This window comes from Passer domesticus, chromosome Z (assembly GCF_036417665.1).
Source record: "Passer domesticus isolate bPasDom1 chromosome Z, bPasDom1.hap1, whole genome shotgun sequence".
NCBI lineage: Eukaryota > Metazoa > Chordata > Aves > Passeriformes > Passeridae > Passer > Passer domesticus.
In genome coordinates this window covers 54589847-54607547 of record NC_087512.1, presented here as the reverse complement: position 1 = coordinate 54607547, position 17701 = coordinate 54589847, and the positions used below count along the sequence as shown (strand labels likewise).

At 36.0% G+C, this 17701-nt stretch overlaps 1 protein-coding gene and 1 long non-coding RNA gene across 5 annotated transcripts in view; both read right to left on the bottom strand.

Annotated features, from left to right (window-relative positions):
• Positions 1–404: 404 nt before the first annotated feature.
• EFNA5 (ephrin A5) overlaps positions 405–17701 on the bottom strand; it is a 521261-nt gene continuing 503964 nt past the window's right edge. For all 4 annotated transcript variants that reach the window (XM_064405004.1, XM_064405003.1, XM_064405005.1 and 1 more), the window contains 3 exons: positions 8906–8971; positions 8436–8516; positions 405–3290 (listed from right to left, as the gene is read on the bottom strand). In XM_064405004.1, the coding sequence (XP_064261074.1) occupies positions 3169–3290; positions 8436–8516; positions 8906–8971 (269 nt within the window). In that variant the 3' untranslated portion in view covers positions 405–3168. The remainder of the gene's footprint in view (positions 3291–8435; positions 8517–8905; positions 8972–17701) is intronic.
• On the bottom strand, positions 12064–17683 carry LOC135291019 (uncharacterized). Its single transcript, XR_010353890.1, has 3 exons — positions 17504–17683; positions 16721–16841; positions 12064–12349 (listed from the first exon to the last, which is right to left on the bottom strand). It is a non-coding gene; the product is annotated as an uncharacterized LOC135291019 (long non-coding RNA).

The window sequence follows — 17701 nt, the reverse complement described above, 5'->3', positions numbered from 1 at the left end:
ACAAATCCAGAAGGAAAAGAGGAGGAAAAAAACCCCAACCAAATTAAAAAGAAACAAACAAATAAAAGAACAGAAAAGCTGTTATATCCCCAAAGCCTTTTTAGAAACACATGATACAAAAGAACAAAATTAACAAAGAAACCACAGGGCTACAACATAAGACCTTTACACATGGAGGATAAAACATTGATCATCAAAAGTCATGTTCCAGATCTTGACATTGTGAAGTCTTGCAACAGATGAACGATTTTCGAATATGAGTCCTGTATGCTGCAGTGCCATGGCCACTTGTCTCTCAGTTCTCAGCCATGATCACACTTGATGCTTCAAAGCTCCTGGAAATCTTGTTAACTACACATGATTTTAATATCCTGAAAGTCTATTGTTCTCACTTACAAAAGACATAAGAATCAAATTAATACTTTATTATCAAACACTATATACAACAGATGTTGCTAATAATACAGAATTTAAAGAATGTAGCTTTAAGTTTTACTTGTCTTTCCTTCGCCATCCAGGTAAGTACAGTACAAAACAATATTCTAAACTAACACAAAATGTTACCTTGTCTATTGAAGGATACACAGTATCCACTAAACTGACTGATTCCTATTTCGCCTGGTTCACATTGCAATGCCCTTGGCAGCCAGGAGTGCAGGTCATGGGTGCAAGTAACCCACTATGGCTGGGGAGAATCAGTACCTCAGGCTTGAGCAGGGGCAGATGAAGAGTAAGGGAGCAAAAAACTCCTTAATTTTCAGCAACATCTGCACTTAAAGCATCCAGAGGTTTGCAACACAACACAAAACCCACCAACATTTATGAATTTGGTATGACTGGGATTGCCTAATGCCATCAAGTATGAAACTGGCAGTGCCTGGAATGCTGCTTCCAGCCACGCTGGGCAGCCCAAGGATCATCGCTTGTGTTGTCCCTCACATATGCAGCAAGGCTCCCGGACAACGTGAAGGGGTGAGTTTCACCAGGAGTAACACTAGTGACAATCCTTTGCTGTGGGTAAATGGATGACTTTAACACCATTCAGAGACAAAGGATGACAAATGTCACCATTTCTATATCAAATCTGCACTACTTGTGTGACTGCCTGCAATTACTGTAAATCATTTTAATATGGTTACACATCATGCAATATTATCTGTACTCTGGTTAACAATCCATTTGGTAAGGTGCATTCTGATTAAGCTTACCTCATCCAAAGCTTTTTAATTCCTACCTTCAGAAAGTATTAGTGTGTGTATCAAGTATATACAGCTTAAAGAGAGCAAAGTACCGTACAGCCTGTAATAAGATGATGACTTCTCTCACTGTTTGGACCGTGTATCTTTATTCTGTGCACTTCACACTAGAGCGAATTTCCTGCATTCCTCCTGTAGGTCCTGTATTCATGAACATGTATGATATCAGGCAAGCCCAGGTCATAGCTCAGCATGCATAAAACCTCTCTTTACACATCAAATTTATTTTCCTCTCTCCTGCCTCAACTTCTGGAAGGCCTTTCTTCATTTAAAAATATAAAGTCTCTGAAGCGGTGTCCACTAATTGCATCAATTAGTTTTGTTACGGCAGAAATTTTCTTCATACTTAATATAGAAAAATCTTGTTTTGCTTGAATACGCTCCATGTTTTGTTTCACCTATAACTTAATTACCACAGTTTTTATCAGAAAAGCTCTGTTTCAGTCTGGGTCTGAAATTTCACTGATTATGCTTAGCAGTCCGAATTTCATGGCAGTCTAGCCAAAAAATAACCCAAGGCTTGCACTTCCTGGCAAATTACTTTTTCAAGTTTTGTTAGCCAAGGCTCAGATTCCTTAAACAGGTCACTCCTAATTCCATCAAGGGTTACCACTTCTCTCACATTTAAATAGGACAAGCATATATACTCACTCTCAGCATAAAGTATATCTAAATAATGTATTTTCTATTCTAATGGATTTTTAAAAAAATATTTTGTTAAGTCTTTGGGAGCCCATCTAGTTTATCTCCAGCTGATAAATATGTTTCCTCTACTCTTCAAACTGTGCTGGAAGGGGAAAAGATAAAAAATCAACATTGAATTTATATTCCACACTTATTTTCTTTTCCCCCACCAAACAATGCTATTAGACTGCCCTGGCTTCTACATGTGATTTATTCCCATGATTGAGGAACTTACAGGAGAGACAAATCAAGACAACACTGGAGATCTTGTGTCCCAAACATGTTTCCTCTGGCCACCGATGTCCTTTTTTAGCATGTATTAACACCCAGAGCAGCATCCAAGGCTATCAGCTACTAAGTCAGCGCTGGGGAAGGTCACTTTATTCTCAAAAGTGCCTCTGCATTTCAAGAAAAAAAAATTTAGCACCACGGTGATTTGTTTTAAAATAAAATAAGCCGGTGTGCATTATCCCCTTAAAACGAAATAACAGAGGCACTCACACCCCCAGTGAAGTTTCTTAAATCTGACCTTGCCTGCTGTGTGCTAACATTCCTAAATACTAACTTTTTCCTCTCACCAAAGACAGCATTTCTACTTGTGAGCAAAAGTTTTACTCTCAAGGATTTTTCAAGAGTCCCACAAGAAACATAATTTTCCCCTTTCAGAAGCCTTCATTTAGAAACTTCTGGAGGAAATAGTGTAATGTCTATTCTTAATATCTCCCATCAAATCCTGACATGGTGACACAATGCCTTGCATGACCATCTTACAGTGCTGAACTAGAAGGCATAAATATTGTATCACAGAGAAAGACTCCCAGGTTTTCATTCACTTTCCTTATCCCTCATTGACTGCATCTGCCACTACACTTTCTTGTCCACATACGGATGACACAGTGAGCTAACAGAGGTGACTTCTTAAAGAAGAATGCAGAAGAAAATAAGAATCACTAGTGTCACTATTATAGTTTGGCATTTTCATTTGGAGTCCTTTTATTTATATGGAGGGGTTAAGAAAGTCACAGGGTAGGTAGGGGTGGGTGCTGAAGCTAGTTATCCCCTTCAAATTTTTGCTGAGTTCAGGCTAAAAGGGAGAAGAAAAGGGAAAAATAACAATTTGACATCTGCAAAAACAATAAAGTCCCTTTCCTGGGATGAGCAGTTAGGTGGATCTTTGATGTTCCAAGACCCTGGTATTTTCTGTGACAGGTTGCCGGAGCATACTGTGCTATAATATCAAAAGCATTGCCAGGAGGAACAATAGAGTTGCCAAAAGCTGGCTGGGTATCCTTGGTGTCTGTGCTGCGTTCTCACCACGGGATGGCTCGGCTGACTCATGTACGGTATCATCTGTTCAAACAGAAAGCATACATTCCAATGAGACTTTGCATCCTTAATAAACTCTCACTGAGATGACAACTATAAGTAGATTTCAGTGCCTTTATGCAATAGGGCAATGAACCTTGTGCTGTCATTGACTTTCACAAGCGTGTAATACCTCATTATGTAACCAACTTGGGGCCAAGTCCTGCATTTCTTACTGGCAAAACTCCCACTGAAGACCAGAAGGATAGAAAGTAAGTCAGATTTCAGCAGATTGAGGAATGAGTGATTCCTCTTCAGTAAAACACTGTGGTTCTAGCTTTGATGTCTCATTAGACAGCAACATCATTTGGGAGGCAGCTAAATAAAAACATCTGATTTTCAAAAGTGTTGCACAGGCCCAGAATTAATTTTGCAGTTAGTCTCCTTATTCAGTTACAGATTTTGGCTCCTGAATTTGAAATGACAGCCTGTAAGCCCGAGCATAGACCCCCCCCATTCCATGCAGAAAATTTCCACTGAAGTATCTTGCATCTAAGAATGAGCAGGAGATGTAAGATCATTCCTTCTTTCTTGAAATAAAATTTTAAAGGCTAACACAAGACAGTCACCAATTTTATAGAACATATACTCAATCTGGAAAATCTCACTACTTTTCACAATACACAAAATAGAGATTTACATATATGCTGCTAGAACTAATGAAAAAAAGAACCAGCTGAGTTAGGAAAACATGCTTATGGCATTAGTGGCAGAAGAAAACAAGGTTACAAATACTAAATATATGACACATAATAAAGAAAGCCCTGTTAACTTTTTGTAAACTTAGGATCAGCCTAAAAGCCAGAGCTTATAAAATAGAAAAGGTAGGCAAAGTCCAAATCAACTTTGGTGTTGTTATAGCAGTGATATTTTTCTCTGCAAAGCCCTCCATATCCAAAGCTGTCTAATTTAGCTATTCAAAAAGCAATCAGTCTATGGCTTACCATAAAAAATCAGCTCTTGTTTTTCATTACTAAATGAAAAGAAAAAGCCAAGCCTTTCTAGGAAGTGTGAAGTGGCCTCAAAATGTATCTGTAAGTTTATTTTAGAACACCAAAGTTTCCAGCATAGTATCTCATCTACTTAATGAAATAAACTCCCTATTTTATAAGAGATATTAATATGTCTATGATGTTCCTGTCTCAGCTTCCATCTCAAAAAATTGCACTGCCAAGATTACATTGGTTGAGACTTGAGCAGTTCCAGCAAGAGGCACTAAGGGAAGCTTGAGTCAGGATACTGGGATCACCATGCTGCTTTGTCATGGAGCCTTTCATGTTACTTGGCTTTAACCACAGGCAAGCTCCCTCCCTTTCACATCCTTGATACCTAGCACAAAATCAGGAGAGCACTTAGCATAATTTAGGTTAATAGGCTCTTCAGTCCCAGCTCAGTTACACAGCAAGGTGCACAGTAAATCAAATTAGCAATTTATCACATGTATTTTCTCCAGCACTAACTGATACTATAATCACATAAGGCTTATCAACAGGTTTCAGTGCTGCTCATGGCAAAAGTATGAAAAGCAAGCACTGATTAGCTGTAAATATGTTCATGTTTATGAGAAAGAGACATCTCTTCTTGGTGGTGCTAAGCAGTAGCATAAGAGGCAAAGGGTAGAAAGTGATGCACAGAAAGTTACACAAAGTTACACCTGAAGAGGAGGAACTTCACTGCACGAGTGACTATGCACTGAACAGAGTGTCCAAAGACGGTGTGGAGTCTTGCTCACTGGAGATACTCAAAAGAACCCTTAGTACCATGCTCTACGGGACCTGCTTTTGTACAGAGGTTGGATTAGATGACCTCCAGTGGCCCCATTCTGTGATTCTGTGGTGTCAGTGGGAAAGTCTGTCTGGAATGGCTTAAATTGAAACTCTGCACCATGTATGGCAAGGAGACCCTCCCAGCATATTGGACCCAAATGAGGCTGTTGTCTTTTCCTCCAGAATTATTCTAAAGGAATCTAAAATGAATGCTGGCTTCTGAAAATGCTATATTCAGTAATCGTCAACACCAAAAGCTCTTTCACGTTTCACTTCTGAGTTACAGTCTTGCACTATGGTGACACTGCAATGACAATAGAGTACTTCACAAAAGCTTGCTTCTCAATTAAAACATATTTAAGAAGTCACAGGGAAAAAATACCCGTGTTGCCGGTACTGCCTCCTTTCATATATTTAAAGTTAGCTCTTACAATTTTAGAAACATTTACTCACTGCTGATGAACTAAAACTACAGAGGAGAATGATACCTTCTACCTCCAGAATTGCAAATAAGTTTGAATTTTCAACACTGAATGTCAACAATTTTGGCCTAATTACATCAGTGAGTCAGCACTAAAACACAATAGGGCAGAACTAGTATATAGCAGTAATAAATCCTCATTCTCACTGACTATCAGATACTGCCACAACTGGAACACTGACTACTGCTGAAAAATGCAATGAAAAAGCACTAAGCTAAAAAGATTACTTCTCTTAAATGAAAAATATAGAGACATTCTATGATGCCATTTTTATAAAGCCATTCTTCACAGAATAATTAATTTCCAGGTAACATTAAGGGATTCCTTTTGAGAAATCATCTGGGTTTTCTTTCAATGCTGTTGCAAGGTTTCTGCACTCAGAACACGATTTATCTGAAGTTTTGAAAATCACTTTATCAATATGATTGTCCTTGGAGGTGCAGAATCATAACTGCACAGCCTTTAAGGTTTGGGGACAAGGGTTTGCTTCATTTGAAACATTGATGAAGACAATTGATGAAGAGGAAAATATTCCTAAGTAAAATCCAGAAGGCCGCTAATAAACAATGGGAATACCAGCAATACAGAAGAAAATATTTTGACAGCCATTAATTTTTCAGCTCACACAGCCTTACATCACATTCTTCAAGTATAACTTTCAGATATGCACAGCTGCAATTTTTGTTGAAGGACTTTTTCTTTTTTATTATTAAGGAGAAACAGAAAGGAAGGAATAGGAATAGAGACAATTACTTCCACCACTTGTGAAAGTGCAATCACTGGAGATTCCTATAAATTTCTGAACAAAACCGGTGAAATTACAAGGGTTCAAAAATCACACAAATGGTGATTTTTACAAGGAAGATGGCAGTGAGTAATCTGCTGAACATGACCCTCCTGCCTTCCAATTCTTGTGTCTGCTGTGGAAGAAGACCTAAGTGGCAGGCTAAGGGAGAGCACAGAAGCAGAAGATGCTCATCAGAGACAGGTAAATTAGTACACAACCCAGAACACATGCAAAAAGATCCACCAAGGCAGTAGCAACCCTAACAGGCCAACAACGGAGAAATATGACAGCACGTGGCACATCTCAGTGACTGATTATCTAACGGTGACTGGCCCCATTAATAATACAAATATACATTGATATCAGGAGTAGGAATTTTGTGGTACCAAACCTTTTCATTAAAACTATTATTTCCCTCTGGTAACACAAACAGTATTTAATCTCAGACTGCAGGATGCTCTTTGTTTGATTTTGCTTGCCTGGTTTGCCTGCTGCTTTCTAATGATTTTGTGATGATGTTAGCTAGTTATAGCCAATCAGTAGGAAGTGAGAAACACCTTGCTGAAACAAAAATTTATCAAGTTTACCAAAATCAGACATGTATTACTCAGATTAGATGATCTCTTTTGCAAGCAGTATCAGGCACATTAATTAGACCATGTTGATCAAATCATAAAATGTAAAAAAGTGCACTGAATTTCAAATTCACAGCTAGAGACAGTGAGAGAACATCCTAGTGTCTTTGTAGAAAATGCTGCTAATGTATAAATACAGCCAATGTAAGTGCACTATCCTTGCATTTAGACTTACTTAGAGAACGTCTTTGATTCACAAACTCCAAATTTTTAGGAAAGAGATGAAAATTATTCCAAAGAAAAATAATAAATTCTATTGTTTATCCATAGGTAAATCATTTAAATCAGCTAAATTGTAAAAGTCTTATATTACTTATGTATAATAAAAGAAGTTTAATTAAAGGATCTGTATATAAAAAAGAGAAAAAAAAATTCATATGTTGTTTTATATGCAAAGACAATGTTGCTTCACTTTCAAAAAATGTAAGAGAAAAAAAATCTCAGTAATCTGTTCTTTAGGGTATGTACTAAATTATATGTGTGTAATATTTTCTGATATTATTTGTGTATTTGACTGTTTATTTTCATTATTGAGGCTTTAATACAACATGTAAGTATGGTGTAGGTAAAATGAACAAGTCTACCACTACTGCAAATATTTTTCCTACATACCTACATAATTTTAACTCCTTTTAAGTTGTTTGGGTTGCTCATACCCCTAGAATTATATAGACTTCTATCTGCCACAAGCTTCAGTCACACAAACAATATATATGCACTTCCCACATGGAGACACTGTAGCTTGATTGATGGTGCAAGTTAATGTAACTTTGCCCTGAGCAGATGAAGAAAATCATTATTCCTAAGACAGTATTTTGCAAGAAAAGCCTCCCAAAACTTCAGTTTGCTTCAATAAAAGCAGGAGAGAAATTTGTATTGATAAATTTACCTAAATATGAGTGTTTGTGAGTGTGTGTACATGCACATATGCAAAATGATACTTTGCCTAACGAAGTACATATACAACTATATATAATTTTAAAGGACTAGTTTCTTTTTAAACAAAAACTCAGTTGCATACCTGTGTCATGCACTGACACTCAACAAATGGTCCTGTTTTTCTGAAAATCTTTTGAAACCACCTAACAAATGAAGTGTGACCATTGAATTTATTTCTAAAACTTTGGGTCCAATAAGCAAATAGAGTGTGTTGCCAATATGCTGAGTGTTTGGCTTGATGGGCCAGTGGCTCCAGGATACCAGCAGAAATTTTACACTGGCACACACCAAATTTTGCTAAATCATGTCACCCCAAAAAAAACAAATAAAACAAAACTTTTACTTCACTGAATTAAACAAGGATACAGGAAGTATACCACAAGCTGTATTAGCAATGCTAGAAAGGTGTAAAAGCAGGGCAGTTGTACCATGCAAAGCATGCAGAGAAAAAAGGAAATAAAGTACTGAAGCACCAGAGGGATACATGCATTTGTTAAAAGAGATTCTCTAAGCATACTAACCTGCTGGTTCTAATGAATTTTCTACTTTGTCGTTAACATCGAAAACACGATCATGAACACCTATAGTTTTCATACAGCTGTCTATAACAAAAATAGAGATAACAGCCAAATATGTTAGTCAAACACCCTTACACTCCCCACTTTCCTTTTTTCCTCTCTTTTTTTCTCTCTATTTACTATACATAATTAGGCATGGTCATATTTTAAAGTCTGTGGCACTTATTCAAATGCCAGTATAAGTCTTCCATTTGTACAAAGTTCAAGAAACAAAAAGCTAGCAACTGCCAAGTAATTCAAACAAAACTTTATGAAAACGATAAGAAAATACAATGAAAATCATAACACAAACATTGCTGTATGTAGAGAACAGAAACAAGATTAAACCATTAAAAAAATATTGTTTACTAGACTGCACAGCAAAGCAGGTGCTAGAAAGCCACTCTTTAAAAAACTTAATCTGAAGAACTTACTTGCTGGTCGCACAAACACCTTAAGCTTTAGGCAGGATCTCCTTCCATTATCTGGGATAGCAGAAGCTGTAAAATGAAGAAAAAGGAAAAATAAGTGGAAGAGTAAGAGAGTGAAAATCCACAATATCTTTTGTACTGAAATAAAATATTCTTTCTCTTTCCTTCTTCTGAAGGACTGGACACACCTCAATCCCTGAACATAAGGACTTCAAGTGCACAAAGTTCTTGATTATCCAAAAGCATATAATAACTGTAGATTTTATTCAAATTAATGTCTTCATCATTTTACATGGATGAAGTGAAGCACATGCTACATTCAATGTTTCATTACCTCCTTCACCTTTCCACACCTTCTTCTTGAATGCTTGTTCAATATGGTTTTTGCTATAATGCATGTGTCCACATTGAAAAAATACTTCAGAATACAGATACTCAGAGAAATGTTAACCTTGAAATTTTAGGCCATAGACTTCCACAATCCAAAAAGGAATGAAAAAAAAATACACCAAAAATGACAGTGATAAAAATGGAACTATGTATGTACTTCCATCAAAGTAGAAATACACACCAGTATATTTTACAGCAAACTCAGTCTCCATATGCATCGGTCTTTATTGAGAAAATACTTCTCCACTACAGTCAAAACATGATCCCTTTTGTTATACAGCTAACAAAACAAAATCAGTTTATTCCTACTTTCTGCCCTCTCTCATGATTTCCCATACAAATTATTTGATTTTTAAGAATACTAACTCTATTAGGAGAAAAAAATTAAGTGGAAATATGTCTAGCCCTAATACAAAAGGTCACCCACAAAGGTCTAGTGGCAACACCTATTGATTTTACAGAAAAACGTGCTGTTGTGATAACTTCCTTTCTATAACCATTCTTGCCTCAAAATACAAAATAATAAGGAAATATCCCTGCTTTTCATCACCAGGGTATCCCTTGGGCACTGTCTGCCAACATTTACACACCAGTAAATTTCCTCAGTATCTGCAATTCTGATATTGTACATTGGCCCACAATTCAACATACACAACCAAGTAACTTGACTTGGGCATGAAGATCTTCATTGTAAAAGATCATTCACTTTTTTTTTTTTCTTGAAAATGCCTCAAGATCTATCGTTAAAAATATTACCTGAAGCACTGCAGAGGACCTTTTCTTTCATTGCATTTAAAATCTATGTATTAGGGCAGAATCAATTGCATTTTGCATTAAATGGCCACTACTGGGAAAGATGATTGGCCTGACAAGATATTAGTTTCCTCTGTTTACCCTTATTTCACTCATGTTCTTGTGCATGACAAACAACTAAAACAATTTATACATAGACATATGAGCTCTTTGTCTTCATGTTAAGCTTAACAACTGAATGGCTCCTCAACTAATTTGAAATAAATTTCCTAAGTCTTTTATGATGTGCTTGCAGGACAGGCATCCAATTTTTCCTAGAACTTACCAAGAATTAGCAAATTCAGTGCAACCACAAAAAAGGAGCAAAGTAAAGAATCTAATACAGTTCATGTTGTGCTTCTGCATTTTGAATTTTGTTGAAAAATTGTTTCCCTCTTTTAGTCAAAACAAAAAGCATGTAGAAATGATGCTCTCCTCCCACAATGCCAAGCAGTTAACAACTGCCTTTGACTGTAGCATCTTACCAAGTCAGAAAATTTCTCTCCATTGAGTTGGCAGTAACTGGTGTGTTATTTGGGGCACAATATTGCACTCTGTGGCTATCTTCAGGAAATTATGTCATTTTGGTGGCCTTCACTGTATGTATGCAACTGGCTAGTTACTTTGTTAAGACTAAACAGGCAGTTGTAGATTTCTCAAAAGATGAGAGTACTATAATCATTACCAAATAACTAGGATAGAGGTGAAAATCACATTTCCAGTATAAGACAGAACTGAATGCCTATAGTAAATTTATCACTGACAGATTTTTTTATGCCCAGAAATTATTTCAGAGGTGCATTATGGCACACATTTATTTAAAGGCAAATTTTTGCTTTGATGCTTACATGCTTTTGTGTATGTCCATAAAATAAGAATGTTTTGCTTATTTAAGCTGCTGTTTATTAGAATACTCTGTTAATCAGTGACTAACTAGAATACCTGACTAGCTAGGATAGCTAGAAGCTAATAATATCCCATCTGGAAATAAAATCTATTCTTTCTGGGAAAACAGGAAATAAATGGTTAGTACAGAAAATTAATGCTTAGTACACTGAAGTTTATATGTTCACATAATATTTACACACACATAGGAGCAAATAACAGCTAGTGATTTGCCATATTAAAAAAAAAGGGGACAAAAGAGACAAAAAAAATTTGATTCACTGTTGAAATATTTCCCACCAGTCTTTACACTCTCTTGCAACTGTAGAGTATATCATGAAGAACTGTCCTATTACAACCGTAACAGTTCCACTTAAATCATCATTCCAGAAACTGGCACAGTCTTAGCGAGAAATTTGAAATAGTGCTTTTCTTCTTTCCAGAGAAATTATGTTACAGAATTTTCTGTAAAACTCAGAAAGATTCCTCTTTAATCAGTGTTTTACACCTTCAGAAGGAAGGTACAAGAAATTTCTTTGTCCTTCTTGAACGAAATCAGGTTGGACCCTAAGGCTTTGCTACAAGGCTTTTCTATTTTCCCATTTTATAGGTGATATTAGCTATAAAATACAGGCCAGTTCTGAGAGCAAGAAGCCTCTGATGCTAATGGAACCTGTCCGGAGTAACAGTTTCCATTTCAAAAGCCAGAATTCACGCAGAAAAAAAAAATACAATTGATTCCTTGCTGCAAAACAAAAAAGAAACCTGTGAAAAAACTTCTTTAAAAGAAGCAAAATATGTTATATCCACTTATTTTTTTCATTAATGATATTAGTATAGAAAATATCTGACTGGTTTAGTTTGTGTCAGGAAGAATCACAATTGAAAACAGATGAGCAACTCTGAAGTATTGCTAGTTCCTACATGTTATTACAATTCCTATGACACTTCCCACTTCCTCTGCCCTACCTCACCTTTGCCAGCAACTTCATGAAAAATCTCCTGGGTCTCACTCTTAAAAAAATGTTTTAGACCTCATGGTTACACAAAGACTTGAGTGAGAAGAAAGTCAACACAAAAATCCCTCTGAAATCACAAGATATATGAAAACATCTCAATAATTATAAAAATAACTGGTTAGATCTCTTCATTATTTTTTAAATAGGAAAATTCCATAATAGAGAAGAAATTTAAGTCATGAGCTCTGTATTCTTCAGATGAGAATTCCGTTGACATTAGTTGAACAAGGAAAGAAAAAATGTACAATTAACTACTGCACACAGGACTAAGTACAAGTAGGATCTGAAAACAGCCTATAATGACAAATTGGACGGGAAAACTTCTCGTCTCTGAACTGCTTCTGGTTACCATTTTTATACCCTGTAAGGAAAGGAAAGAGAGTGATAAAAATTATTCACTCATCATCTACAGCCAAACCATAAATATTTCCATATTCACTAGGTATATTTAAAATTAAAAAACCAAATTTATACAACTCCCTCATCTCCCTCCTAAGTAGTTCTCGACTAGAACACACATGGTATTTTATTAATATATTAGATATAAATAAGAGGTTAGGTACTTCCTCAGCCTAGTAACAATTAGCCAGGTTATTAAATGACTGCAGACAGCAGCAGCTAGAGAACAAAAAAGCAGCATATACAGAAAACAGTTACGCAGCTCAATTTACTATGATAAATCCCCAAAACTCATTAAAGAAGTTATCAACATATGAAACAATCAGCATACAAAAAAAGCTAATTAAAAAGTAAACATAAAAATAAATAAATTAAAATTTCAAAAGTAACTTTTTTATCAGGACCTGCTATTGATTTAACAAAAGCAGCAATTATTTCCTTTCCAACGAGAGGCAACAGTTTCACTGGCAAATACCCGAGGCTAAGTTTCTAACCTAAAAGCAACTTATCAGGATGCCACATATAAAGTGTCTCAACCATCCTGTTTATTGATATTCGCATGTAATCAGTCTCTGCTTGTTTCCTCACTCATTCTTGACTTTCTAATTACAGGATTGCACTTTTCCCTAAAATGCAAGTCCAGATACAGAGAAAAAAAAGGAATCACAAATGCAGTTCAAATCCTCCTTTAGCACTACAAAGACATTTAACATTCATGGCACAAGCCACTGTGGGCCTTATTAGAAAATTAGAAAGGGAAACTGGTTCAGTTAGAACCAGCACTCCATTTATCCGAGGCACCTTTTTTTAGAATGTGGGGACAGTGGTAAAGAACATCCTTTCCCTATGCAAACAAAACAACCTCACCATTCCACTGCAGATACTCTGCAGATGGAAACTCTCTTACTATTTTATATTTCAATTTCTACCACCAGTTCACTTTGAATATTCTCTGAAGAGATTATAAAGCACTGTTTGTGAAACAAAGGAGACAAGGAGACACATTCTCATTGCGTTTTTGAAAAATGTGATCTATGTTTTCTTCTGTCTGCTAGGAAATGCAGCAAACAGGGTTTCATTGTAGGCAAGAACTGAGAAATCATGCCTCAATCATGCCTGAGAAATCTCACCTCAGTTCATTGCAGATGTACTACTACTTAACACGTGTTTCCCAACCACAACCACTGAACAGAGGTATTGTTTCAGACTGCCAAGTATTGTTTCAGAAGCCAATAGAGCATCAATTCTGAACTTTCCAGCACAATAAATCAAGATGCCACATGAATATAGCTTGATTAAATACCTAACACTTACTGCCCGGTCAAAAGGGTTGTATGTATAACTTCTGTAAGCACCTGGAGAAATACGACAAGGAGAGAACCTGCAGCAACCTAGTACTCAAGATAGTACTAGATGTTGGAGATCAGAAACCCATGTTTAGGCAGTTCTTGCACTCTCTTAGGCCTGTAATTTACAGACAATCTCTTCAGGAGAAAATACTTATAGCTGTGATTTGCCTCTAGCCCTTTGAGGCAGGCACAGTAGCACTCCCATTAGTCAAATCCAATATCCAGGTAACCTTACACAACCTGCAAATCATAACTCCACCAACCTGAGGTACTTTAACATAACATACCCTGGGTCAGCTGCAGAGCTTTAAAAAGTTTTAAGAGTCATCTGCTTCTTTCTTTGTATAGAAATGTGTATGTGTGAGAGCATTAAAAATGCAGTTTTCCATTATGTTTGCCGCAGGCAATATTTCTCAATTTGTGCAAGTAAGAAGAAAAAAATGGCCTATTAGTTGTTAGAAGAGCTCAGCCTTTCCCCTGTAGGTTTTCATGTGATTTACCATACAACATAAATGTATGCAAATTAGCCAGGTAAATACAGAACAAGTTATTAATATTCTTCTCATAGTTTAGATAGAAAAAAAGTTACAAATTTGCATAAATGGTACAACAGAAAAAGTCAACTAGAATTAAATCAACCAATAAAACCCTCCTCCGTGTGCACACATGAAGTAAGACCCATATCTAAGAACAATATGGGATTTTTCAAAATTATTTACAAAAAAAAGTTACTTGAAAAGACTTACAGATAATTTTCTCCTGTATGTATTTAAAAAAAATTAAAATAGATAAACACTGATCCTACAGAAACCACTTATTTTGCCAATACTTGAATTTAAATTTGAAGTCTTTGCACACCTGCTCTTCCATTCCAACCCAACAGCAAAAGATTTGTTCTGGTAGCACATATATGACTCCATTCTGAGAAAATTAAAATATTGAATGATTATGACTAAGTGATTCTTCAGACCTAATAATTAAGCACAATTCCTCAATAAATCATGACTAAACTTTCTGGTAGCTTTGTTCTAGCCAATTGTATCATCTCTGTATTTAGTAATAACCAAGATGAGAACACAAAATAATTACTGAGCAACTTAAAGATTCAGAAATCTCAAGCCAACAGAGAGACAATCTAAACTGAAAAACCACTTGACCCAGGGCTGCTAACAACACTCATAAACTTCTAAAAAAATACTAGAAATGGAAACAAAATAAATAAATATGTGAACAAACAAACATGAAAGGTGACACCTAATACTGCTCATGGCTTAATACAAGCAAAAGTACTGTGGACACTACCATGTCCAATTGCATATTTTAAACCCCACACTATTAATAGGACACCTAATACAAATGCATATTTTGCACTACTCTTGCATGCTCAACTACATCTGTATTTAATTTTTGCATTGATCTCTGTATGTGTATAGGTACACACCTACACACACACACACTCTGCATTTCATTCAAATACAAATGACAAAGTGCACAGCATGGAGGAAAAGACTTTATAAAAGGCATGCCCACGACAAACAGATTGTGAAAATCTACGTTTATTTCCTAATGTTTTATACATAATTGGGATTGGCATTGCACTGTGCAAACAACTGCATTATTATGGCCTATCTCACACGTGACTATATTTCTCAGACCTACTAAAAATAACCTAGTAAATGGAAATGAGTTGCCAGACAAATGTTATTTTAGTGAGAGTTCGTGGAAGAAAGCAATACAGAGTTACTGTTTCTACACTTAATGCTTAATTAACTGTCCCATTGCAACTGCCTGGCGAGGAAGAATATAATTTTCTTGCATTTTCTAATCCATTGCAGCTTATATATCTGGTTGAAAGCAGTAGAGACTGAAAATGTGTTTTGCATCAAAGGCATACAAAAAAGAAAAATCCAGCCATGCGTGTTAGGAGACGTAAACCATAGACTTCCAATTTTATTAAGCCATTCATTTAGTATTTCCTCTCAGCATGGTCTAGCCCTATGTCTCTCTCAGGAAGGTCCCCTTTCTCCTCTAATGGGGAAGTTAATGACAAGCTCTGTGTGTTGCTGGCCTGGCTGGTACTGGAGACTTTTTTAGTGCAGAACATCAAAGCAATCCAAAGTTCTTCAGTGCTGGACACCACCAGAGGTGAACAGCAGCTGAGGGCTCATATGAGGCAACACTCTGAATCCTGTCCAAATGCTTTTTGCAGTCATACTTTTATCATCTGTGCTTCTAAGTCACTGAGTCCAGTTGAGTTCAGCAAAGCCTCAGCACAGGGCAGCCTGTACCCTTTATAACTTGAAGAGTCCGACAAAACAGATATTTCAGATGGTGGAAAATCCAACTGTGCCTGCACTGTGCCTCTCAACTGAACCTTGAACCAGTAAGAAAACAAAGCTCAAAGTTCTTTGCAAAGACTTTTGTTTCTTTTTATAAAAGCAAGAACATTTTTTTTAGAGTGAAACTGTCAACTAACTGCAACTAACTTGAACTTCTCAGAGAATCAGTTTGCTACTGTGGTGTTTCTTCTCATTAAAAAACAAACAAAGCTCTGCTGGAAATAAAACAAAAGCATATCTTACTTTGAACAGACTTTTAGTTGCATGTAAGTTCATGTGAAATATAAGGATGTAGGAATGAAAAATAGACCATATAGTTGCTTCCACATTAAATATTTGCAGGCGTTTCTCACATATAAGGTTCCTCTTTCACAAATTCAAACTGTATTGCATACCTTAAAAGAAGTGCTAACATTTCTGCACTAGTCTAATATAAATGACTGATGTCATATTTTCTATTGCAGCAAACCAACACTTATTAACTAGAATGAAATAAACCCCTCAGATCTCATTACTGATTTCAGTGCCATTAACAAAACCAAACACAGTTATTTGTACTACATTAAGACTGTATTAGAGCAAATTGCTAATAAAACAAGTTAATACTATCAAATAAAGCATTTAGAGAAAAATATATCCTCTTACTTTTCATAAGCTCTTTTGTACTTTGATTTTCCCTTGGTATCACTAGAAATAAAATAATTTTCTTCAAGCAGGCTATCCAGTTTGCTAATTTCCATCTCCAAGAACCAGAAACAAGTAAATCCTTTGAAGAGACATTATAGTCTTGTTAGTAAAGTAAAGATCTTTGTGATCTTTAAAGCAACATCTTCATCCACATGGAACTTGTGAATATTGTATCATCTTACTAAAGTCATATACTTTAATGGACTTCATATTATCCATTACTAGCTTTACCACTGCTGATACTATAGTTAAAGAAGAGGGAAGGATTCTATTCTAGTCCATCTTCATGGGTTTCCCACTATCTTCAAAATATTTAGAAAAAGTTCTATCTTTCCATGTAAATTCTAATTTTTTTCCACTTGCAAATTCTACCTATTTACAAAAACAAATAAGTAATTTTTCATGTACTTTTCTAGGGTTGTGAACACATACATAGACATGAAATGTCAGTTTTGCTATTCACTTATACAAGGCAACTAAGTATATTTATGTCTTGGGGAGGAGAGAGAAGATGTAAAGATACAAAAAGATGTTCAAGAAGTTTCAGGGGAAATTTAGAGAAAAAAGCACAAAAGGGGAGTTTTAGGGGGTTCAAAAAAGGTGAGAATAATGCAATTTTGAATGTTTGAGTGCACGTGCAAGCACAAGAGTTTGCAAACATGCTGCTTACAGATAATACCTTTGCTAGAAAGATTTCAGAAGGTTTATCTCTTAGAAGTTCTAAAAGCATTTTGGCATCACCTTTACACAGATAAACCCAGAATTTGGCAGGATGGAAACCAGCTATGTATTAGGAAAACTAAAGTTTGAAAAACACATCATAGTCCATTGTAATTGAAGCTTATTATGACACGTCAGGATTCTCAAGGCAGAGACTTTTCAATTCATTATAGCTACTAGAGTCCTAGGCCACAACTGAGAACACACACAACAGATGCT